The sequence below is a fragment of the Hemiscyllium ocellatum genome, chromosome 9 (assembly GCF_020745735.1).
Source record: "Hemiscyllium ocellatum isolate sHemOce1 chromosome 9, sHemOce1.pat.X.cur, whole genome shotgun sequence".
NCBI classification, from domain to species: domain Eukaryota; kingdom Metazoa; phylum Chordata; class Chondrichthyes; order Orectolobiformes; family Hemiscylliidae; genus Hemiscyllium; species Hemiscyllium ocellatum.
In genome coordinates this window covers 91,822,089-91,847,675 of record NC_083409.1, presented here as the reverse complement: position 1 = coordinate 91,847,675, position 25,587 = coordinate 91,822,089, and the positions used below count along the sequence as shown (strand labels likewise).

At 39.3% G+C, this 25,587-nt stretch overlaps 1 protein-coding gene across 3 annotated transcripts in view; it reads right to left on the bottom strand.

Annotated features, from left to right (window-relative positions):
• The window catches only part of LOC132818823 (phospholipid phosphatase-related protein type 5-like), a 135,412-nt gene that overhangs the window by 27,938 nt on the left and 81,887 nt on the right, over positions 1-25,587 (bottom strand). For all 3 annotated transcript variants that reach the window (XR_009645028.1, XM_060829941.1, XM_060829940.1), the window contains exon 4: positions 22,297-22,473. Coding sequence is in view for 2 of the 3 variants with exons in the window: in XM_060829941.1 (XP_060685924.1) it covers positions 22,297-22,473 (177 nt within the window). In the remaining variant the exon portion in view is untranslated. The remainder of the gene's footprint in view (positions 1-22,296; positions 22,474-25,587) is intronic.

Genomic DNA, 25,587 nt, shown 5'->3' with positions numbered 1-25,587 from the left:
CACAGAAACAAATTGCATGGATTTGATTTGGCTCACACAAGACATGATAAAGGCTTTGCCCTAATAGTGGAGATGGCTTCGTCTGAATGACAAGGGTCATTCTTTCGATATTTGTGATGGTTACTAGATTCAATAAGCGTATGGTTGTATTTAGGCAACAGGTACAAACTGGATATGTATTTGTAATGGTAATCCCAGTTAATTCTTATTTGCACACACAGAACATAATCAATCTCTATGGAAAAGTGGTAAGCTTAAAATTAAATGACATCATGAAAATTTTATAGATGCAAAATAATTGCTGAAACTTCAACGTAACTGGTGGTTTGCACTCAACTATTCCACATCACATCTACTGATAAAAGGGCACTGAAACAAGAATAGGTTATTCAAATCAATGAACCTGCATGAGCATTCAATTCAATCACTGGGTGTAATCTTGCCAACCCCTAAACAATGTCGGCAATGGCCAGTCAGTTTGGAAAATGAGACAAGATTTAAAAAAAAGACATTCTTGATGTCAAGAGAAATAAAAGCTAAATTTTCCATCCAAAGTTCAACAGTGAAACAAGACACTCACCAAGGAGTGGCAAGAAATATATTTTTATGCATCTACATATCACTGTTACCTTTTCTCACCTCATTTATCCGCAGCTTCCTATTCTGCCACATGGTGGAAAGAAACGACACTTCCTCAGATGAAAGTCAGAGGTGGGTATCTGGCGATTTCTATCTTGGACAGCTAGCACTAGATTGCCTGCACCCTGTGTCCATGGGGTTTGGCATGGGATATGCACTACCATACCATATCATCTTAGAGACAAAAAAAAAACTGACAATGCTAGATTCCAAGGTAGACAAGCAGGAGGTTGGAAGAGCACAGCAAGCCAGGCAACCTTAAGAGGTAGAGAAGTAAATAAATGGGGTGGAGGGGGCAGGATGGTGAGGTGAGGATAGGTGAATGCAGGTAGAGGGTGCAACCTGGTTGGTCAAACAACCCCCGCCATCCCCTTTCTCAAATCCAGGAGGACTGTTGTCAGTCAGAGGGCACTGGCACAATAAGTAAAGAAGGTCAACCAACCCTCACTTGGGCTATTCAGAGTTGGAGTTTTGCATTATTACCGTCTATTGTCAGACCTGCAGGCTCAATTCCACCAGTCCAATTATTTAATTCACTTGATCACTGGTCTCAGCACAGTTCCATTGAATTCCATCCCACTGGAACAGCGACCTCCTATCTCAATAGAGTTGTCATTGCCACATGAGCCAAAACCTATTCCTCCCATCCAAACTTCATGCCATTCATTTATATCCTTGCCTTTTTTAATTCTATGCTAGTTTTCCTGTAGCAAGGGTAATCATCCTGAGATTACTACTTTGAAGTGCTGCTGTTTAATTTAGCTCCTAACTGTTCAAATTCAATCAGCAGAACCTCATTTCTCTTCCTGTCTATGTCATTGGTACCAATGTGAATGACAACAACTGTGTATCACTCCAAGGAGACAGAGGGTAGTAGTTGATGGTAAAGGTTCATCTTGGAGTGCAGTTACTAGCGGTGTTCCACAAGGATCTGTTTTGGGACTATTGCTGTTTGTCATTTTTATAAATGACCTGGAGGAGGGGCTTGAAGGCTGGGTGAGCAAGTTTGCGGATGATACGAAAGTCGGTGGAGTTGTGGAAAGCAAAGAAGGATGTGGCAGGTTACAGCGGGAGAGCTGGGCAGAAAGGTGGCAAATGGAGTTCAATGTAGCTAAGTGTGAAGTCATTCACTTTGGTAGGAGTAACAAGAAGATGGATTACTGGGCTAATGGTAGGCTACTTGGAAGTGTGGATGAGCAGAGAGATCTTGGTGTCCATGTACACAGATCTCTGAAAGTTGCCACCCAGGTAAATAGTGCTGTGAAGAAGGCATATGGTGTACTGGGCTTTATTGGTAGAGGAATTGAGTTCCGGAGTCCTGAGGTCATGATGCAGTTGTATAAGACTCTGGTGCGGCCTCATCTGGAGTATTGTGTGCAGTTTTGGTCGCCATACTATAGGAAGGATGTGGAGGCACTGGAACGGGTACAGAGGAGGTTTACCAGGATGTTGCCTGGCATGGTAGGAAGATCGTATGAGGAAAGGCTGAGGCACTTGGGGCTGTTCTCATTGGAGAAAAGAAGGTTTAGGGGAGATTTGATAGAGGTGTACAAGATGATTAGGGGTTGACAGTGAGAACCTTTTTCCACTAATGGAGTCAGCTGTTACTAGGGGACACAGCTTTAAATTAAGGGGAGGTTGTATAGGACAGATGTTAGGGGTAGATTCTTTACTCAGCGGGTTGTGAGTTCATGGAATGCCCTGCCAGTAGCAGTGGTGGACTCTCCCTCTTTATGGTCTTTTAAGCGGGCATTGGATAAGCATATGGAGGTTATTGGGCTAGTATAGGTTAGGTAGGCTTCGGTCGGCGCAACATCGAGGGCCGAAGGGCCTGTACTGCTCTGTATTTTTCTATGTTCTATGTTCTATAAGTTCCTCTCTAACGCTGAGAAGATAACCTTGACATGAGGCAGGCAGTCCTTAAGGAGTCGCTCTCACTGCTGCAGAGAACAGTATTTATCTCCCTGATCATACTACCCCCTAACACTATGTTCTTGACCACCCTACCACGACTATGTTCTTGACTGGTTCCAAAATGCCAGGATCAGTTCACTCGTCTTCCCAAGAGTTCCCACTCTCATCCACACAGCTTGCAATGACCTCATAATTATCGGACACTTGCAGGGACTGAGACAGTGATCCATTAAAGGGGTGCATGTATTGCTATATAACACTATACTATGTCACTTCACTCCTGCATCATGTACCAGCAACCACATGATATGTGCTACAGCCAAATATAGTCTTCTGACATTTCAGTGAATCATGAACAAATACAATAAAGAAATTCCAGTAATGAAATTAAAATTTCCAATGAGTTTATTTAATTGATTATAATTAATTTTAGCGAATGTCAATAAGTGAAAGATTTTTCAAATAAAATACTTCAGAAATGTATTATATCAGGCAGAATTCAAGCAATACTCCTAGGATTGTTGGATATTTGAGGTTTGAGGTTGGGGGACAATGTAACATTTAAATAAATTTATTTATTCTATTTATTCTCTTAATCTGTTTCATTATGGATTTTGGTAAATTAGTCATTAAGAAACATGCAAATAAGCCAAGTTATTAAATGGTGTTTTCACATGATTACAAGTGCTCTGCACTGTAGCACTCAAAAGGCATAGGCTGTGTCTGGAGGTTACTCTGTCAAGTACATATTATATGAGTTATAACTTAAACAGAATCCACATACCTTACTTAGAACATAGAAAAGTACAGCACAGAACAGGCCCTTTGGCCCACGATGTTGTGCTGAGGTTTAATCCTAATGTAAAATATAGTAACAACCTATGCATCCCTCAACTCACTGCTATCCATGTGCATGTCCAATAGTCGCTTAAATGTCCTCAATGACTCTGCTTCCACCACCACAGCTGGCAACGCATTCTGTGCATTCACAACTCTCTGCGTAAAGAACCTACCTCTGACTTCTCCAAACACTGGCTATTGACTCTATTTATTCCACTCATTTAGATAACACAAGGATATTAGTACATGGTATGCAGTTGGAGCACTTTTTTCTTTGAAAAAATGATAAGAAAGGAACCAGTCTTATAAGCTTGAATGCTAAAAGGAAACAGCAACAAACAAAATACAGCAACTATTGAGAATGTCCCATAGGTCAGAACACAGAATAAGATTTCTTCACAAACTATGAGGTGGTCAGGTTCCCACAGCAGTGAGCTGAATCAAATTTGCCCTGCCTAAAGTCTGTTTCAAATGTGAATGGTCCTTGGCAGTCAGCTCCACGATGAACAACAGAAAGTATGCCAAAATTCAAATGATGAAGAGGAAAGTGCTCTGTATTTAGGAACAATGTAGAACCAACCGAATGAACCCTAAAAGATACATCAAACCAAAACAAGAGAGGAAGGAACATTACATAGCATGATGAAAATACAAAAGGAACATGTAAGTTAAATATAAAGTGAAGAGGCAAACAAACATTAAGAGGATGGATACTTCATCCGTCATCATGAACTGGAATGCCACAGATTTCCTAACTGAGTTGACATCGTTTTTAAGCAGAGGATGCAGCAATGTTCCATTGACGAGCAATTGCAGAACTGGTTAAACAAATTCTGAAAATACTAAAAGCAGTTCTTAAATAAAAAAGGATTGCATAGAGTCAATACCTTGAGCTCATCTGAAGAGGACCCAGAAATATCTCACAAATTTCTGGAAAATCCTAGAAGCCCAGTAGCAAGTAAGTGTCAACTTTGAGTTCATCATTTTGAATTGACATTCTACAGGCAAACGCTACAGGAGACAATAGATCAATTTGTCAGTAGACACTGTAATAAGGACATCAAATGTTATTTATCAGAGGCTGGGCTGTCAGTTTGGACAATGGAGTTGGTGATTGGTTTATCAGCTATTGAAGTATTCTAAAAAGGCCTTTTGGAAGAAAAGAAAGATCATAGCATTCATTCAGTGGTAGCAAAAGGCAGAAACTATGAAGCCATTACAGCTGGACTATAACACCAATGAGCATTAGGTGCAGCAAACTGTGCAGATGTGATAGTCAGGACACTAAAAGCAATCACGTTGCACGTAGTTCATCACAACCACTAAAAAGCTAATCTGTATTTCAAGATCAGTGCAAGCCACATAATGCAAGAGGATTCTGGGCTGTCCAATTCAATAGATCTGTCTCCAAAAATGCTACCGAGAATACATAGAAGAACAATGAAACAAAGTACAGGCGTTGCCTTTTGGCAATAGTTGTAAGAAATGTGTCACAGAGTTGCATAATTGTAAATCAATACACAAAATTCACAGCAAACCAGATTTGAATCAAATTCTGTCAAGAATGAATAATTTTCCAACCAGAGGACAAATAGGTTTTCCACTTTGTGCATGTAACACATTATGTGGACAAAGTCAACAAATTAGAAATCTTTACCACAATCAAAATTATTTGTTCAAAGAAAACTAGCGAACACAAATTCAGAACCAAGATTGACACGTGAGCTAATGCAAATATCCTCTCGGCCTAACTTCTGAATAATGTGTACTGAAATTGTTGGTCAATCACACCACTTGATAGTGGCACCAAAGTTCTCTGCCTTATTGTCATAATTGCAACAAGGACATTTGGCCATAGATTAGATAAGATGACATGGTATGTCATATGGTCTATTAACCAGATCTTAATGGAGACATTAAAAAGTGCATGAAAATGTGCAAAGAATGCCAGAGTTATCAGCCACAGCAACATAGAGAATCTCTACACCTGTACAAGATTCTGTCTGTCCTTTGGTCCAAAATCGCCATGAATATATACAGCTTCTGCTTTGTCTCTGATTATTTCCCCACACTTCCAATCATCAGAGAGGTCAAGAATACTTTACTTAAAATAGTGGATTATGGGTGTTGGTTACTTTTGCTTAAAAAAAAATTAACAATGGCCAAAGAGTCCTTTTTGGAATTGTGTCCTAATCCACAAGTGTGAGAGAACAGATCACAGCAAGTCCCCTGGGAGTTAGTGAAAGATTGTTTATAATGTATGGCTAGTAAAAAGTGAGGTCTGTAGATGCTGGAGATCAGAGCTGAGAATGTGTTGCTGGTTAAAGCACAGCAGGTTAGGCAGCATCCAAGGAACAGGAAATTCGACGTTTCGGGCCAGAGCCCTTCATCAGGGCCAGAACCCTCCTGATGAAGGGCTCTGGCCCGAAACGTCGAATTTCCTGTTCCTATAATGTATGGCTATTCAGGGAGCAAACCTTGAAGGAATTAGTTTATTTTTGGTTTACAATAATCAATGTTTGAGTTTTAATTTTTTAAAAATCCTAGAGATTGAAAGCTTTTAGGGTTGTTTTGGAAGAGACCTGACTGAGTTGAGAAGGAAATTTCTCTTCAAGAAAGGAATATAGAACAGTTCAAACACAGCTCAGTTACCTTGTGGAACTTACATACCATGGATGTTTGGTTAGAAATCAGCAGATTATTAAAAGATTGGAAAAGTCTAAACTTTGATTATTCACGTTAGAAGATGTTCACAGTTCACAGGAAAGAATTAAAGAGAAGCAATTAACCCTAAGTTTTGATATGGAAGAATAATTTCTCTAGATTTGACTAACTGTAAACTAATAGTGTTAGAGAATAGATGAGACTTTGCTGTTTTCTTTAAAAAATCTTTCCAACTATGTTCTATATTTAGATGGCTTGGTTTGTTTATCTTCTTTTATGCAATAAAATTCTGTTTTGTTAAAGCAATTATGTAGCCTGTCTGCCTATATTTCGGTGAATACATCAGCTAGGATTACAAAATCTGAAAAATACCTTTCAAATTACTGCTATCTTTAAATTGAGTAATAAATGTCAACTTGACTAGATTTCAGTTGGAAATCAATCTTTAAAACACTCACTGCCCAGATTCTTGGATTTAAGTATACACATTCACTGCACAGTCACCAAGTGTCAATTTAGGTAAGTTACTTTTTACATCTGCTAAGCCTCCTGTATTTGTGCAAACTTGAATTCCCGTAAGGTAAGTCAGCCATTGTTGGCTAGGGAATTAGAACAACCTAGTAATTGGAGTGCTAAGAACTGAGGCTGTGGCCATTGGTGATGCTGAGACCATAATACTACCTATGTTGAGACATAGTCCTATCGCTGTCTCTCCCCATCTCTCCCTTGTCTCATTCTGCCTTATTATCGAAAACTGTGCATGGTATAAAGGTGAGACTCTTGCTTCCCCCAAAACAATCCTACATTCCTACCTTTCTTCTTCTCATCAGACGGCCAGGGACCTGGGTTCGATTCCAGTCTCAGGCGACTGGGTCTGTGTGGAGTTTGCACATTCTCCTTGTGTCTGCATGGGTTCTGTCTGGGTGCTCTGGTTTCCTCCCACAATACAAAGATGTGCAGGTCAGGTGAATTGGCCATGCTAAATTGCCCACAGTGTTTAGGGATGTGTTGGTTAGGTGCATTAGTCAAGGGTAAATATAGGATAATAGAGTAGAGCAATAGGTGTGGGTGGGTTACTCTTCGGATGGTCGGTGTAGACTTGTGGGGCTGAAGGGCCTGTGTCCACACGTAGGGCTTCTATGATTCTATGATTCTATGATTCTAGATGCCCAAGAATTGTAACCTGATCAGGCAGTACTGATAGACTAAGATCTGGAAAAGCAGGGAGTAACTGATGAACAAAAAACCCTGAACACTAGTTCTCATATTCACATTCACCCTCTCAGATATTAACAAGGTACAGACATGATTAAAGCTTAAAAAGGGTCTTCACATAATAAGACATGGGTGAGTGACTTGCAGCCAGGGGAGGCAATGAATGTAGCATTGATGGCAGCTTGCTGAAAGGGTGTAGTTGCTGCAGAGGATGAGGATTTCAGTATGGCAATACACAGAAGAAGACTGATAGATAAATGCATGGTACCTTGGTGGCTCTGCCAGAAAACCCATTGTCAATATTAAGAAACATGGAAGATTCCAGCAGTAACCTGGCACAAGACATTTTGCAGAGCTTGAACTCATCTGGTCCAATGTCAAAGTTCTGGCCAATTCCATAACAACACTTGTCCACTTATGAGTGCCAGTCTGCCTGTAAATCTGCCATCAAGCCTCTCTCTGACTAATCATATTTTTCAATCACTTCACCTACTTCAATGATACTACACATTCATTTTCTATACTCGAGGGAAAACACGCTTAGACAATGCAACCTGAATTTATAATTTAACCTCTAATCTCCAAAAATATTCTACATTTAAAACATATCTTTCGTGAGATGTGGTCATAGAAAGAAATATACACTAAGCCTATGGAAAAAAAATTGAATTCCTCAAGTAGATATTAAGTTTCATAAATAAACAGCTTTAATTTCAAGAACTGCAGCAAAGACTGATTACATTATTAAAACCTCTTAACATTGTCAATCACCCCAGGGATTGGCTGTGCCAGCAGACCTGAGTAGTCATGAGGTTTGGGAACTCAGCAAGAATTTCATGACCATTGACTCTGACCTCCATAATCCTGAAGTGCTTCGAAAGGCTGGTCATAGCCCACATCATCTCTGCCTCCTAGCCTGCCTCCATCCCCTGCAATTCACCTACTAATGTTACAGGTCCACAGCAGACCCTATATCCCTAGCCCTGCGCTCATCCCTGGAACATCTGGACAGCAAGGACACCTACGTCAGATCCTGCTGGTCGACTACAGCTCCTCCTTCAACATCATTATCCTCTCCAGACTGATCTCAAAATTCTGGGACTTTGGCTTCATCTCCGCCCTTTGCAACTGGATCCTCAGCTTCCTGACCTATAGACTGAAACCAGTGTCCAGTGAATGTAGACGACTGCACCTCGTCCATGATAACCCTCAACACTGGAGTCCCCCAAAGATGCTTTCTGAACCCCCTAATGTACTCCCTGAACACCCACGACTGTGTAGTCAAATTCTGAATGAACAGTATCTACATGCTTGCTGATGACACCACTCTAGTAGGATACTGAGTTAGAATACAGAAGTAGATAGAGGGGTGGGGGATGTGGTGCAATGATAACAGCATCTCTCTCAATGCCGGCCAAACAAAAGAACTGATCATTGACTTCAGAAAGAAAGACGGACAACTCCCCCTCCCTCCCCAAAAGGAATGGAGGTTGAGCGGGTTGGGAGCTTCACGTTTCTGTGAGTGACCATAACTGACAACCTATCCTGGACTTCCCAAGTAGATGTGATGGTGAAGAAGGCGCAACAATGTCTCTTCTTCAAGAGTGTAGAAAATTTAGCATTTCCATAAGGACTCTCACCAACTTTTACAGGTGCACCGTTGGAAGCATACTATCTGACTGCATAACAGTCTGGTATGGCAACTACTCAGCACAGGACCATAAGAAACTACAGAAGGCTGTGCGCACAGCACAGACCATCACAGAAGCCAGCTTTGGACTGCCGCAGGAAGGCGGCCAACATCATCAAAGACCCCTTCCATCCTGGTAACGCCTTCCTACAACCTCTTCTGTCAGGTAGAAGATATAGAAGCTTGAAAATATGCACCAACAGGTTCAAGAATAGTTTCTTCCCTGCCGTTCTGAGGCTGATAAATGGACTCTGTAACTTCAAACTGTGTTGATTGTGCTTTGCGCACTTCTGTGCACTGTAACCTGTAAGCCTCAGTCTGTCTCAGCACCCCATGATCTGTATGTCCTTGCTTACTATGATCTGCCTATACTGCTCGCATGTATTTAGGTACATGTGATAACAACAAATCCAGTTAAATTCATAGTAACCACAGTTTTCAAAGCATTAGAATTCAGCTTTAATCCCCCAGAAAGAACAAACAGTGATTTTGTTTTTCTCTTTCAAAGCAAACTGTGTGTTATCCAATAGAATGGAGCATGTGCTGATCCTTCTTATACCTTCACCAGTAAGACCTTTTTTTCAGAGAAAAATTATATTTGGATATTTTATCTCAGACTAAAACATGACTGGAGTGTTTGTCAACACATTTTACTCGTCTTGAATGAATTATGGTGTTTTTTGCCCTTTGCCAAAAGTAATGCAATACAAGTTAACATTTAAACAATAGTGGTCAATAAATTGATCACATTACCATGTGGAACAGAGTCCTATAACTATTTACTACATTAAAACAGGTCTAATTTATGATATGGGCGGCACAGTGGTTAGCACTGCTGCCTCACAGCGCTAGAGACCCAGGTTCAATTCCCACCTTAGGCAACTGACTGTGTGGAGTTTGCACATTCTCCCTGTGTCTGCGTGGGTTTCCTCTGGGTGGTCCAGTTTCCTCCCACAGTCCAAAAATGTGCAGGTTAGGTGAATTGACCATGCTAAATTGCCCGTAGTGTTAGGTGAAGGGATAAGTGCAGGGAATTGGTCTGGGTGGGTTGCGCTTCGGTGGGTCGGTGTGGACTTGTTGGGCTGAAGGGCTTGTTTCCACACTGTAAATAATCTAATATATTATCTAATAGTGACATAAAAGGTGTTGAAATACGTGACTGTCAGAATGTCCAGATTCCTTTGCAGGCTTCAGCCAGTGGTCACAAAATTCTCCAAAGAGGAGACTTTTGTTTGAATTTTTTGAAGCTGCACCAGCTCAAGAGAATAATTTGGGGATGAAAACTCATAATGGAAACCCTGGTCTCAGAAGAAGTGCATATGTGGTTTGCACCCAGCGCTTTCCTGACCCAAAAAAAGATCAGATGGAAATGCAGTTGGGTTGGGAAGGCAAAGGAGAAGTGTTTTCTCGCAAAAGCAAACTAAGTTCAGTGTTTCATGAGGTGATTCCCTTCTCCTCCAGAAGAAAAACAATTATCTTCATGACAGCGCTAAAATCCTAATTAAATTTAACAGTAGCACAGTGCATCCAGGTTAAGTCCAGTGAGCATAACAGAGTTTAGAAATGGAGAAGATACGTTCCCTTTTTAAAGCAGTCACTGTTGTACTAGATTTTAATGATCCAGCCTTTAAATGAATAATTGTGGGTTAGTGAATGGTTGGGTGAGTATCAATATGTGAGGGGATCAATGAGTACATCAGTGAGGGTGGGTAAGGCAGGTGATGTGGGAGAGGTGGGTGAGTGGGTAAGTGGGTAGTTGCGTCTGTTTGAATCAGTCAGGTTGGCAATCAGTCAAGTCAGGTGGAGTGTGTTCAGGGGAGTTGTTGGTTCAGGAGCTACTCAATCGTTAAATCAAATGTTGAACTGCCTAACATTTCTGAGGTAAGTATACAGGTAAATCCCAACTACCTTGCCCAGGTTTCCATCCTAAGCTTAGTGCTAAAGATACTCGCAAGGGATCCCAGGCAGAAGGGTATCAGCCCATTCCTTGCTTAAATATCCTGGGCAATTTCCAAGTATGTCTGTGAGGTAAGGTTTTGAAGGATCCTGAGGCACATCTTCCCGCATATGTCCCTTCTGAGCAAATCCAGAGAGTGAAGATTTGGGCATGTTAAAAATGTTGCAAAGCGTTTACACACATGTAATGAAAAGTTTGACAAGGAATCATTGTTGGAGGAAAAGGATAGAAATCTTTACTAAAGACAGCTTGGCTATGAGTAAATGGATTAGAATGAAACCAAATGGAGACCACTGAGGAGGACAAATGTTTGAGATGAATGGTATAGCCAACCGTGTTGAAAACTATAGAGATTGAAGGCAAAGAGGAATAACACTCTAGGTCACTGATGCTTTAATTAGGGTTATTTTGGATTATGTCAAGGGCAGAAAGCTAAATTGAAAGAATTCAAATCTGGAAGTATGAAAGCGATAGGTTTGCAGTTGTAAATTCAAGTATTCAAGAAACTTGGAAAGAAAGGTTAAAGTTAGTGAGGTAGTTCATTGATGAGGGAGGTTAATAGTGTTTGTTTTTATTGAGGAGCAGGACCATAGCTGCAGTTTTGGTTGGGCCAAGCAGAGTTGCATTGTTCAGAGCATGAACAAGAATATGCCAATGAGTTGAACTGGGGATGTCTGAGAGGCAGACACATGGGAAATCTACTCAACACCTTATCTAACAATCAATAAGAAAAACACAATGCATTAGCAATTATTTCTTCAAGTCTACTCCAATAATTCAATGGTTCAGTTCATTGGGCCTCTTATTTGTGTAATAAATGTTTCTACAATTTGAGATATATTATTTTAAATAACCTATTTGGCTTTACAAATTCAGACATTAATTCAAAATTATGAAACCATTTAACCATATTTAAAAATGTCTAATTTATACTTTTAATTGTATAAAATGCTAATATAAGCAAGTATTGGTCCATTCAAATATTTTTATTCGTTTAATCTCATGAAGTCTGATGATATAATTTATCTAAAAATAGTTCTTTTTCCAATGAATGCATTTGGTGTATAATGCTGTTAGCTCAGTAGATTCTAAAAACATTGAATTACATTTTGTCTTTCATAGAAATGCAACAGGGACACAAATCTGTTCTCCCAGTGTTGAAAAACCATGCAATGTGGGCAGATATTGGTGGATTTGGGGTAGAATCCAGGTCTGACAACGGGTGCATTAAAATGACGCAAATAGACAGGTGTGTTACAATGCCATGAATGTGAATGGAATACTTCACAGAGCATATTTCCCACAGTTTGAGTCATAGTGTATATTGAATGCCAAAAGCACCATGCAGCTTTGGCACATAATGCTACAAAGACTGTTGTGGGATGGATGAGTAGAGGCACTTAAAATTAAAATGACAGACAATGGTCAGGAAATTTCTTGGAGCTGATGTTCCTTGGCAGAGTTGGAACAGCTCTGAGAATGTCTTATTAATTTTTTTCCCCAAAAATTGATCCTGCATTATGAGCTACAAACTTTTGATCTTTATCAAAAACAATAGCATCCTTCAGCTTTTAGTTACAAATGTATCTCTCACTTACGTTGCAGCTAATAGCTATGAATCTGCGCCTCCTACACATGAATGGGAGCCACACAATAGTATTGTAAATGGCATAAGTTCTTGCCTAATTTATGGAAATATCTTTGACCTCTGGTGGGATGGTTTGTCCCACTAATACAACCATTAGGTGGGTGTCAAGTCTTCTCTGCCATAATAATAGCAGCAGAGTGGGCTAAGGAAAAACATGAGGTCAGCATTAAATGCAAAAATTAGTGCTGCCATTTGTTTTACTCACTATTGTTTCTTTAGATTCATTTTATTTAATATGAAAGCAACATCAGTATTAACGTGTTTTCCAAACTGCACCTGGCAGTGATTATACAATCTTGCAATTATTTATATTAGAGACAATGAAATTAAATTGATTCTCAAGAAGTAGATCCAATTTTACCAATAATTTAATAATAATATTTATCTGTTATGTTAAAGAATGAAATTATGCTTCTTAACATACCACAGTTCAATTTATTTTAACAGATTTATGCTGTAAAGCTGAATAGTAATGGAGAGTCATTCTTTTTATTTGATTCGTTGAAGTATAGTGAGGATAAGTTATTAAAGGTAACCCTAGTCTTACCAGACCATAGGGCTGCTCCTTCATTAGAGAGAGCGACAACAGGTGCTGGTTTAACCTGAGAGTCACCACACCTTAGGTAAGGGGAGAGGTTGAGAAGAAAATTCCTTCAGAGTAATCCCAATCAGTGTGGGAATTGAACCCATGCTGTTGGTATTACTCTGCGGCTGCTACATGACTTCCACAAATGTCTTTTTATTTGGAAATTTATATGGGATCATTTAATGTCAATATTACTTGGTAAAAGGGAAAAATGCATGCAGTTCAAGCACTTTGTTCCACATTGCGATCATGCACATAGTCCCCAATATTTGAAGAATAACAACTCTTCAAGAGAACAAATATTCTCTCACAGCCATGTTTAGTACTTATGGTGGAAGAGAAAAATCTAAATTCTTCCTAATTTCTTAACCAATCAACACTAAAATCTATAAAGTGAAAAAAAACATTCACATACAAATATTTTCATAGCAGTGATACCTATAAACTCTTTGTAAGAGTGAAAACAGAGCAATCTTAGAGTCACAAAGCAAGTCAGAGACCACTTTTATCAGGAAGATCTATTACACATATAGACGATCATGCAAATTTGCATCCCTACTTCATCATTGTTTAAACGCCTGATTATTTATTGTTTCCACTTGTTTTCAGAACTTGGGCAAGGCTAAATTTATTAAACATTTCTGTGGGTCCTGAAGACGTGCAAGTGAATTACTCTGTGAACCATCTTATGCTGGTGGCTGCTCACATGACAGTGTTTCTTGCTGGTGAGCTCCAGGATTTTGACTTAAAAACAAGAAGAATAGTTTGTCATTTGGAGGTCACATCATTCCCACAAAGTTTGTGAATCTCACCCACCTTGTTGACAGAGGTCCCAGAGGATGAGGCGCTTTTAGCAAAGTGTTGGGTTAGCTATTGCATATGTATGCTCCAGATTGCACTTTCTGCTTGCATGGTTCACTGAAGGTGAAAAGGCTGAACACTGAGCATGGATCAAGTTCTATCCTGAATTGTGTTGAACTTCTTGAGTGTTATTGTGACCTTATCCTTACAGGTTATTTTTAGTATCCCATCATGCAGCTGACTTGGACCATGACAGATAGCTTTGGGGAAGACAGGAGCTTAGCCAATTATTGCAAAGTACCCAGCCTCTGGCTGCCCTTATAACAATGGAAGGCCATCATATAGTGGAAAGTCTGGAGAAATAAAACTAGATTAATAATATTTGAATAAAAGATGCTGGCATGGGTAAAGAAACAAGCACAACAAAATCAGAAACTAGATCTCAGGAATTCTAAACTTACACCATAAAAGTCAAAATGAGCCAAAAATCATAAGAAATTGGGAAGATGTGTTCATATAGAAGTTGCTAATCAACGAAAACTGAATAATTTTAATGATTTGTCTAAGTCGGGCTGAGTTCAGGGTACATAAAATTCAAGATTAAAATTATATTTTAATGTCAATTGTTCACAGTGTTGTAGTTTCAAGTTTCACATCAGGATTGAGCACAAAAAATCTAGGCAGACATATACAGATATGGTCTATATTTTGGATAAGATGCTAAACAAGGGTCCCCATCTTCTCTGGTGGATATGAAAGATCCCATGCTTGTAAAGTACACTGAGATATCTGGTGTTTGTGAACCAGATAGATGCAAATATCAGAATGAAAAAGCTAAGACAGACATCTGGCACCTGGATCTGTTCATGAATAGGAAGGGTTTAGAGGGATATAAGCCAAATACTGGCAAATGGGACTAATTTAATTCATATGTCTGGTTGGCATGGATGAGTTGGACCAAAGGGTCTGTTTCCCTGCTATATAACCCTATGAGACTTTTTTTGAATGTACATATATTACAGGCAAAGCACTGAATAGAAATGGATCTCATAAATGATTGAAGACAAGATAGCAGATTTGATGTTTGTAAAATAATTAAAGTTTGGTACTTGGTGACTTAGAAATCAACCTTTAGTTATTGGAAGATTGGGAGTGATGATGTCACTTCAATTCACAGTGCATGAAAATTATTGAGGTAAAAGGATCAGGAGGAACATTTTCAAGAATGCCGAAGCATGGGACGATGGAACAGATGGGACTTGGGTTGAATTTTTCATATGTCAAATGCTAGATTAACATCAAATGACTATAAAAGAGTTAATGGCTTCTGGTTATCAGAAATATGATCCTGGGAATTAAAAGGCTGTTAACTAGACATTTATGATACACAAAGCATTGAAATTCATAATGAAAGAAGCAATTTGTGAACACTTAACAAGATTAAAGACAATAATTCAACCCAGTATTAGTTTATGAAATACTAGATCACAACAGCAGATTTATTAAACTCCTTTGAAGATGTAATGGAACAGGTAGCTAAATGCAACGTTATGTATTTCCACTGTTGGATGCCAGTTGATTTGATGTTTCACGTAACATTTGTGGTTAACCATTGCTATTGAGATAAAGGAGGATGCTATAAGTTTACAAATAAATCAAATACACAATGTGAAACAAAGGGTAGTAGTGACCAATATTGATTGTTTTAGTTAACCAATTGTAACCAGCGGTATCCTTCATTTTAGCCTACAAAATAATGATAGATACATAAGTTGGTGTTTCTGATGTGTATCTACAATAAAAAATGCTTCACCTTAAATATTACCACATTGTATGGGGAAACAAATTGTTCAGAGAAAAATGATACTGTTCAATGAACTCTTAAGAGACAATTTGTAATAGAACATAGAACAATACAGTGCAGAATAGGCCCTTCGGCCCTTGATGTTGTGCTGACCTGTGAACTATTCTCAGCTCATCCCCCTACACTATCCCAAAATCATGCATGTGCTTATCTAAGGATTGTTTAAATCTCCCTAATGTGGCTGAGTTGACTGCATTAGCAAGTAGGGCATTCCACGCCCCTACCGCTCTCTGGTTAAAGATGCAACTGAATTAAGAAAATGAAGTTGGAGAAATTAAACCAATTACTAAACTGCCAAATATCATTATAAAATAAAAATATAACATTAAATAAAGCTAGCTAAGAAAAAATCAACATGCAAAAAGGTTCACATTTTGGGGCGTTCACAGAATATGACTAAAGGTGCACCGTATCTGAATTTCTAAGTTGTTGCTGGCATGGTGCATAGATGTGGTCATGCCTGCCTGATAACAGCCAAGCGCAGGCATCATGTTTAAGAAAAGATATTGTAGAAATATTGTTGATGCAATCTTCTACATTGAAATCAATCTTAAACATCACTCCATGCACTATTGGTCTATCACTGGTACACCATGGTTGCAGTGGGTACCATCTGTGAGATGCCCTTCAGCAACTCACCCCAGCTCCTTTGACAGCATCGTCTAAACCCATAACTTCTCCCACTTAGAAGAACAAGGGCTGCAGGTGAATGGACGATCTTCACCTTCAGAATCCTTTCCAAGTAATACATTATCCTGACTTTGAACTATATCACAGTTCCTTCACTGTCATTAAGTTAAAATCATGGAACCCAGTAACTACCAGCACTGTGGAAGTACATCACATGGACAACCAGTGTTCCAGAAAATGGCTCATCTTCTCAAAGACAGTTAGGAATTGCTTGTCACATCCCACAAATGAATAAAAAACTCTGCAAACAAAACTGTAGCTGCCTCTGCCTGGTATTTATTGAATAAAGAGACTACTTATGAGAATATAAATTATGCTTTTGTATGGATCCAGTGAAAGCTGCACTGCATTCAATTTCTCCCAGGAGCATTGATCTGCAATTACAATCTTTGCTCGGCTATGTAATGCTTCCAAAATTCTGCCTCAATTGCTTGAACTGCATTACATTGCTCTTAGCTTATCTTAAATCAGCATATCATCAAGAGAGTTCGATGTAACAGGGCACATAGCAGCCTGCAATATTCTCAGTTCAACAGGAAACCAGAAAGAAATGAAACTGCAAAACTGGCTCTTCACAGAGCCATAGAAAGGTTACAGTAAAGAAGAAGCCTAGTCAGTCACTCAGATGTGTGCCAGCTGAATAAACTGGTTATCCGTTCTAATCCCACTTTCCAGCCTTTGGCCCATTGTCCTGTAAGTTACGGTGCTTCAGTGTTTTCACCGCAACTACTGAACTGAGCAGTGAATTCCAGGTACCCACCACCCTCTGGGTGAAAAGGTTTGGCCTCATTTCCCTTCTATCTAACTACTTTAAATCTGCACCCCTTAAAACTGATTTCACCTCTAGGGAAACAAGTGTTCCCTGTCCTTTCCATTCAAGTGGCTCATTACTTTGTGAGCCTCAATTAAGTCAGCCCACAGCCTCCTCTGTTCTGCAGAAAACAACTCTAGCCTGTGCAATCTCTCCACATTGCTACAATTTTCAAGCTGTCACAATGTCCTTGGACATCTCCTCTGCACTCTCTCAAGTGCAATTATGGTCTTCTTCTCATCTGGTGATCAGAACGGAATGCAAGTCTCCAGTTATAGTTTAACTTATATAGTTCCAGCATTGCATCCCTACTTTTGTATTCAATGTCTTACCCAATGAAATAAAGTATCTCATATGCATGGTCTATCACTTACATAACTGTCTTGTCATCTTCAGGATTTTATGGACGTGATATCCATCAATGCACCTCAATAGCCCCCCATTTGTTGTATATTTCCTTGTTTGATTAGTCCTTCCCAAATGGATAATTTCAGAAATTTCTGCATTGAATTACATTTGTCATTTTTCTGCCTGCTCCAGTAATTATTTAAAAAATTGCAGTCAGGAATTAGGATATGTGTGAGCTTTAACTATTACTTTTAACTTCTGAAAGCTTGGTTATGAGGAGATGAAACTCTTTTCTTGCAATAAAAGAACCTTGAATTAGTTGATACAGCAACTTTAACAATGCTGAGAAGTAGTTTCTTTGCAGTAGTTCAAATTGCAGTAGAATTCCATTATTTGATCTTGACCTGAGTATAGAGATCACAAATATCAATGCTAAGGAGGAGGCAGCCTGACATTCATTGGATTTTTACATTGCATCATTCTAGTGTGGTGGCAATTTCTTTTGTTCATCCTTGGGATGTGTGCCTTGTGGACAAGGCCAGTTTTTATTGTCCAGATTTAGCAAATCTTGAGAAATTGGCAGAGAGCCATCTTCTTGATTGTTTGCAGTCCACGTGGTATTGGTACTTCCATTTTAATTCCATGAAGCTGTTCTTAAACAGACATTCGCCATTTGAGCCTATCTAGAATTAATAGATTTTTTTTATTGCAGTTGTTTTAGCCACACGTCAAAGCTTTAAATGCCTCTTGGACAGAATGACAGATCCTTGTAAACATTCACAGACAAAAAGTTCAGAAAATAAACTTTGAATATAAGCATTGACATAGACAAGGTCCTGCCTAACTTTTACTAATAATCGCAGTATAAATGTATTCACTTCCAGCAGGATGTGCCTTCGGAAGATAATTGATGCTAACTTTGCTTCAGTTGGACTTAATCAAAAAGCCACAGGCCACCTAATGTGGGAAATAGAAAAATTGCATTGCTAAAACAGTATAGGTAAAAACAGATTTAGTGGCAGTTTGTGGGGATCTTTAACAGGCTTTTTAACTTTTACTGTAATTTTTCTGACGCTGAAGGCTTTTCTTTTACTTTTACAGGATAGCTATTCAGCACAGAAGGAAAACCTGATGGATACTGAAAATGTGAAATGAAAACAGAAAATGCTGAAAAGAACTGACAGGGTTAGGTCGCATTTGTGAAGAGAAAGGTTCTGGACTTGCTCTGAGATCCCGCATGTCATGACCTCACCTTCTGGAAAGCTGGCACACAAAATGCCCTTTCCTCTGGCCTGGCAGGAACTCACTCATGCCTGCTGACAGACTATGTGGATATCCCGTTTCCATACTGCTTTCCAAAGTACCCGCAACATTTGTGATTGTCAGATTAAGTCATGATGCTTGCTACTTGGATGTCTTTAGCAGCTCTCCTTCTTCCCCATTATGGTTGTTCTTATATATCGGAAGACAGGACTGCAGAAAAGGTGTGCTGGGCAAGGAAAAAGTGGTAGGCGTAAAATATGAAGTCCACTGTAACACCATATGCAGCTTGTTCTTCATGCAATTAGCAGGATAAGAGGAAGATAGGAGTTAATAATGGTCATACGGCAGGAATATGACATCCACTAATATTGCCAGATGTTCTCGGTGTCACAAGATGCAATGTTCTCAGTTACAGTCTGCTTCAAGATGCAGAGCAACATGTCCTTCATTGGGCTCAGAAGGTGATGCATGACTGTTCCTGTTGACTCTCTGCTGTTCTGATATTATGAGCTATCCTGTTCAGAACAAGGGAGGGAAGAATGTCGGTGAGTGTTTTGCAATGTATTTTGGTGATGTGCTATCCAAAACTGAATCACTGAATATATGTGGAAACAATAAGAGCTGGGTGTAAGGCTGGCAGTAGTGGCAGATGTGTGAGCATGAGGCAAATACATTTAAGTGACTAGGCATGAGTTCTGGATGGGTGGGTGAGTTGATGGGGCTATGGTGCATTGAGCAGCTTAAAAGGTGTGATGGCCATGAGGTGCCCTGTGGAGATGAATTCATTGACATTTACACAAGTGAGCCATCATTTTACTTTTGTATCAGGAGAGACAGTCCTGTCATTGTTCTCCTTCCCCAATTCTTTCTATTCTCAGGGTTTGTCTTACACCTCTATCAAAACATTATCTCTTCTGTTTTGTACCTGCCATGTTAGTGTCCCCAGCACTGCATCAGCAAACCTAGGACCTTCTCACTGATGATACATTTGATGTACTGACCTATGAGTTCATCACAGTCTGTTGCAGCTTCTGTTTAATGAGTACAGTTTCAATTTAAAATATACAGATTCATTCAAATATGTGCTGACTACTTATGGTCAGGGGCAGGGATAAGAATCATGAGCCCCCATGCTTTTGTTGGCCTGGGACTTCGGTCCCAGATCCTGGACTCTAATTTGATTGCAGCAGGTAGTACTAGGTCCTATCTGATAGCAAAGTCGCACAGTGTAGAACAGATCGTGAACATGAGCATCTACTTCAGTGAGCTCTGGAGGCCACTTCCCAAGTGCTTCAGTATGATCTGCTCAACAGTATTACTAGTGGTTACATGGCTCTTCTGATAAGTTCAGCATCTTCCTATGTATAGAGGGCACCCCTTGTTTACATGATCCAATCCTCTGGTTCATCATAGTGGCCCAAAAGTGATGGGAACAGCATACAGCCTCAGGATTATGGTATGTGATGTTTTGTGTATGGTTGTACATAAAATGTGCATTGAGGGAATGGTGAGCTAATCCTCTGTCCATACTGATATACTACCCTCACATCGTAAGCTCATAGTGCCTGAAGGGCAACTTTTGGAAATCCAAATATATTACGGCACAGTGGCTCAGTGGTTAGCACTACTGCCTCACACAGGGACTTGAAGTTGGTTCCACCCTTGGGTGACTGTATGAAGTTTGCACATTCTCCCTGTGTCTGCATGGGTTTCCTCCCACAATCCAAAAATGTGCAGGTTAGGTCTATTGGCCAAGCTTAATTGCCCATAGTGTCCAGGGATGTGTAGGCTATGTGGATTAGCCATGGGAAGTGCAGTGTTATAGGGTGGGTCAAGGTGAGAGGCTCTTGAGAGCAGGGATTGTGCAGATTTCATTTCTCAAATGGCCTGTTTCCACACTGTGGAGATTCTATGATCACATATACTGGCTCCCTTTAATCTATCCTGCTTGTTACCTCCTCAAAGAATTCCAAGAAATTAGTCAACATGATTTGCACTTCATGAAGCTATGCTGACTCTGCTTGATTAAATCCTAAAATTTCTAACTATTCTGCTACACTCTTTATAATAGACAATAACATTTCTCAATAAGAGATGTTAAGCTAACTGATCTATCATCACCTATATTTGTTTCTCTTCCTTTTGGAATATCACATTGACAGTTTTCCAGAATCAAAGGATTCCAGGAAGACACTGATCAGTGCATCCATTATTTCTGTCGTTTCTTTAATTTGGGCCTCAGGATGCAAACCATTAGGCTCAGGGACCAATCAGTCTTTAGCCGCATTAGTTTCCCTGGTACTTTTTCCTCAAGTGGCAGTAATTATATTTATATTCTTTCTACATTTTGCTATTGATTTTTACATTTTATGAATGCTATTTTTGTCATTCTTACTTTGTTTTCCTCCTCAAGAGATCATTGCATATGCATTCATTCTGCTTAATACTGTTGACATATCATTTTCATAATTTATATTTTCAGAAGCGTATCTTCAGCCTTGACAATTGTTGCCCTTGACAGGAGTATTCACAGTAGCTATTTTCAAGTGTACATTGCTTAAGTTAGTGTTTTCTGTTCAACTGCAGCATGTGGTTAGCCAATGCCATTCTTGCTCCAAGACATGTAACACAGACATAAAACAAAATTACACTGACATACTGAAACAGAAATGAAAGAGTCAAAATAATTTAAATAAATATCATTTAATTTGCTACTAATATTAAAGAATAATAGGTATGAATCAAGATATAAGTAGAATAAAAGGATGCAAAAAACACTTCATTTCTAACAATTTTGGATGATTTCCAAAGTACATTTTGTCATTTGTGTGTCATGTGCCATCTTCAATAGTAAAGTGAGTGTTACATGACATAGATATCCAGGATTTTCACTCTGCTCCGTAAATTATACCTCCACCTTTGCTATTCTGCAAACTCTAAGCAATGTATATGCAGTAGTGACATCTAATCATTCAAATTTCAATGGCAAAATCTGAAATTCATACTTTGAATTGAACCACATTTTAGAATCTTCACATTTCTCGTTAATATGAATCAATTGCAAGTTGAAAGATGACCAATGAGGCATTATGTGAAGGTTCATGAAAACCAGTAATAAGAAACATTGCAAATATTGAGTTAATATGTTGCCTCTGGAATGTTAAATGTTGCATATCACTGATTTATACCATGGAATTAAACACTGGCCAAATGTTTATTGATGAAATGCGTTGAAATTTGATTCCACAATTTTTAAAACGTAAAATGATTGTTGTGAAACACTGACTGCAGTCTCTTCCGAATCAATATTATAAAGCATGAATAGGAGTGAGACATTTTCTTATGACTTTTTTGATGTTTACTTACCAAGAACACTCCTACAGCTGTTCCTATGATGAATCCTGCTACAACATCTGACCAGTGGTTTCGATATTCTGCCACCCTGTTTATTCCAGTCAGAAATGCCAAACACATGAGGCCCAAACAGAGGAGAGGTTTTGCAAGCCTTGTCCCATTGGCTTTCACAGTACATGTGATATACATCTACAAAGAGAATGAAATCACAATCTTAAACTTTTTTTAATGTCACAATGACTACACATTCTGTTTAAAATTCTTTAATGAAAGGCTAAGTCCACCTAAATATTGAAGGATATGGACATGTCAGAAGAACAGGATGCTTGGGACAGATGGTTCTGTTATTTGATGCATTAGCACAATGGAGACGGATGATTGAAGTTAAGGAAATTATGGTACAAAATGGTTTGGGTGAAGGTGAGAAATTGTAAAGGCAAATTACAAGAGGTGGCATGGTGGCTCAGTTGTCAGCATTGCTGCCTCACAATGCTGGGAACCCAGGTTCGATTCCATCCCTGGGTGATTGTCTGTGTGGAATTTGCAAATTCACGCCACCTCAGTGTGGGTTTCTTCCCACAGTGCAACGATGTGCAAATTAAATGGCTTAGCCATGCAAAAAATTGCCCGGTGGTGTCCACGGATGTGCAGGTTATGTTGATTAGCCATAGTAAAACATCCATTCTGGGGATGCCATGGATATGGGTGAGCTCTTCAGAGGGTTGCTGTAGACTTGATGGGCTGAATTGCCTCCATCTGCATCATAGGTATTCTATGGTTCAAAAAGATTCTTGTGGGACTGGTATACATGCCCCATAATAGTAGCCATATGATAGGGTGGAACATAAAGGAAGAAATTCTGAGAGATTGTTAGAAAGGGACAATGATAATCATGGAACAATTGAATATATACATCGACTGGATGTGTCAGATTGGCAAAAATAGCTTAGAAGACTAAAATATTTTCAGGATAGTGTCTTAGACTATCATGTTCTGGAGCCAACCAGAAAGCAGGCTATACTGGACCTGGAGTTGTGCAATGAAGTATGATTAATTAATAACCCCATAATGAAGATTCCCCCAGAGAGCTATAATCATAGTGTGAATGAATTGTACATTCAGATTGAAAGAGAGTGTATTGGTTCCAACACATTTTCCATTAAAATAAGGGCAGTAATAAAGATTTGAAAGTAATATTGGCTAAAATGAATGAGCAAATTAAGTCAACAGAGATACAATGGCAGATATTTCAGAATACACAGAATAGATACATTCCAATGAGTGAAAATAAAGTCACCAGAATCCCTGAGGATCGTAGGGCTATCTGGTGGTGAATTTTATCTGAGGGTCAACTTGTCTCAGGCAAGAGAACAGGTTGAGATGACAAGACCTTCATGGTAACCTCAGCTGGTACAGGTATTGAACTCATGCTACTGGCATCACTCAATTCAAGACCTGCCATCCAGCCAATCAACTTCTTTTTTGAGTAAGGGCAACTTCAAAAGATGGACTCACCACCGATGATAATTAGAAAGGCCTACATGTGACTCCAAATCCACAACAACATGGTTGATTCTTAATTGCTCTCTAGACAATGAGAAATGGGCGATAATAAATGCTGGTCTTAAAAACTCGTAGATGCATCCTATGACTAATGCAAAATTGCCAGGTGACAGGTCATAATACAAAAAAAGGACAACGAATGACAAAATAATTATTAAGGAGAGAAAAATTAACACAAGAGAAAGCTGGCCATTTGGCCTATTGTGCCTGCATTGGCTGTATTATCTAGTGTGAATCTCCTGCTTTTCCCCATATCCCTGCAGACCACTACCATCCAAATAACCATTCAATAATCTCTTGAAGGTTTTACTTGAACCTGCCTCTACCACATTTCCAAGCACTGCATTACCCTAACAACTTGTGTTTCAAAAATCTTTTCTCATATCACCCTCGCTTCATTTTCAAATTCCTTTAAATCTATGCCCTTTTGTTCTTGGTTCTTTTACAAGCAGAAACAGCTTCAACCTACCTACTCTGTCCAGCTTATCCAGATATTAAAAATCGTTATTAGATCTCGTCACAGCCTTTTTCACTTCTGTTAGAACAGCCCGAACTTCTTCAATCTATTATCATAGCTGATGTTTCTCATACCATTCTAGTAAACTGCTTGTGTACTTTTTCCAATGCATTTGCATCTTTCCTATAATATCGCATCCACACCTGCACAGAATACTCCAGGTGAGGTCTTGTAAATGTTCAACATTACCTCTTTGCTCTCGTACTCTTTGTTCCTATTAATGCAAGCAAGGACACCGTATACTTTTTTTTACTGCTCTCTCCAACATTTCTGCCACTTTCAAAGATCTGTGCACATATACACTCTGGTCTGCCTACCCCTGCATCACATTTAGAATTGTACTCCCTATTTAGGATTGCTGTTCAGTGTTCTTCCAACCAAACTGTATCACCTCAATCTTCTCTGCATTAAACCTCATTCACCCATTCCACCACCTTGTCAATATCCTTCCTATCCTTGTCATCCTCACAGTTTACAATTCTTCCAAGTTTCATGTCATCTGAAAACTTGGAAATTGTCCCATGATATCAAGATCCACATTACAGAAAAAACACAAGGGTTTCAAACCAACTCTTGGGGATCTCCCCAAGGAACCTTCTCCATCCCAAAAGACAGACATTGATCATCACTCTTTGCTTTCTATCACTCAGCCAATTTTATATCCATTTTATTACTGTCTGCTTTACACCATGATATTCGCATATCCTCACAAGTCTGCTGTGAGGCACTGTTTCAAATATCTTCAGGGAATCCATGCATATGGCATGTGGAAAATAAGGAGATGGAAGACAAATTGAACAATTCTAGCCCTCAATATAGAGAATAAAAATAACATTCCAGAAGAAGCTACACATCAGAAAATAGAAAGGAAGAACGACCTGAGAAAAATCACGTTACCAGAAAAGCAGTATTGAGTGAATAGTTGGAGTGACAGGCTAAGATAGAATCCCTACAGGTGATTCAGGCCATTCAGCACATACCAGCTCTCTAAAGAGACCAGCCCTATCCCTGTAAACCTACATTTCTCATGGCTAATCCACATAGACTGCACATCCCTGAACACGATGGGCAATTTTACATTGCCAATCCACCTAACCTGCACATCTTTGGACTGTGGAAGGAAATCCACACAGGTGCAGGGAGAGCATGCAAACTCCACACAGACAGTTGCCTGAGGGTGGAATCAAACCTGGGTTCCTGATGCCATGGGGTAGCAGTGCTGG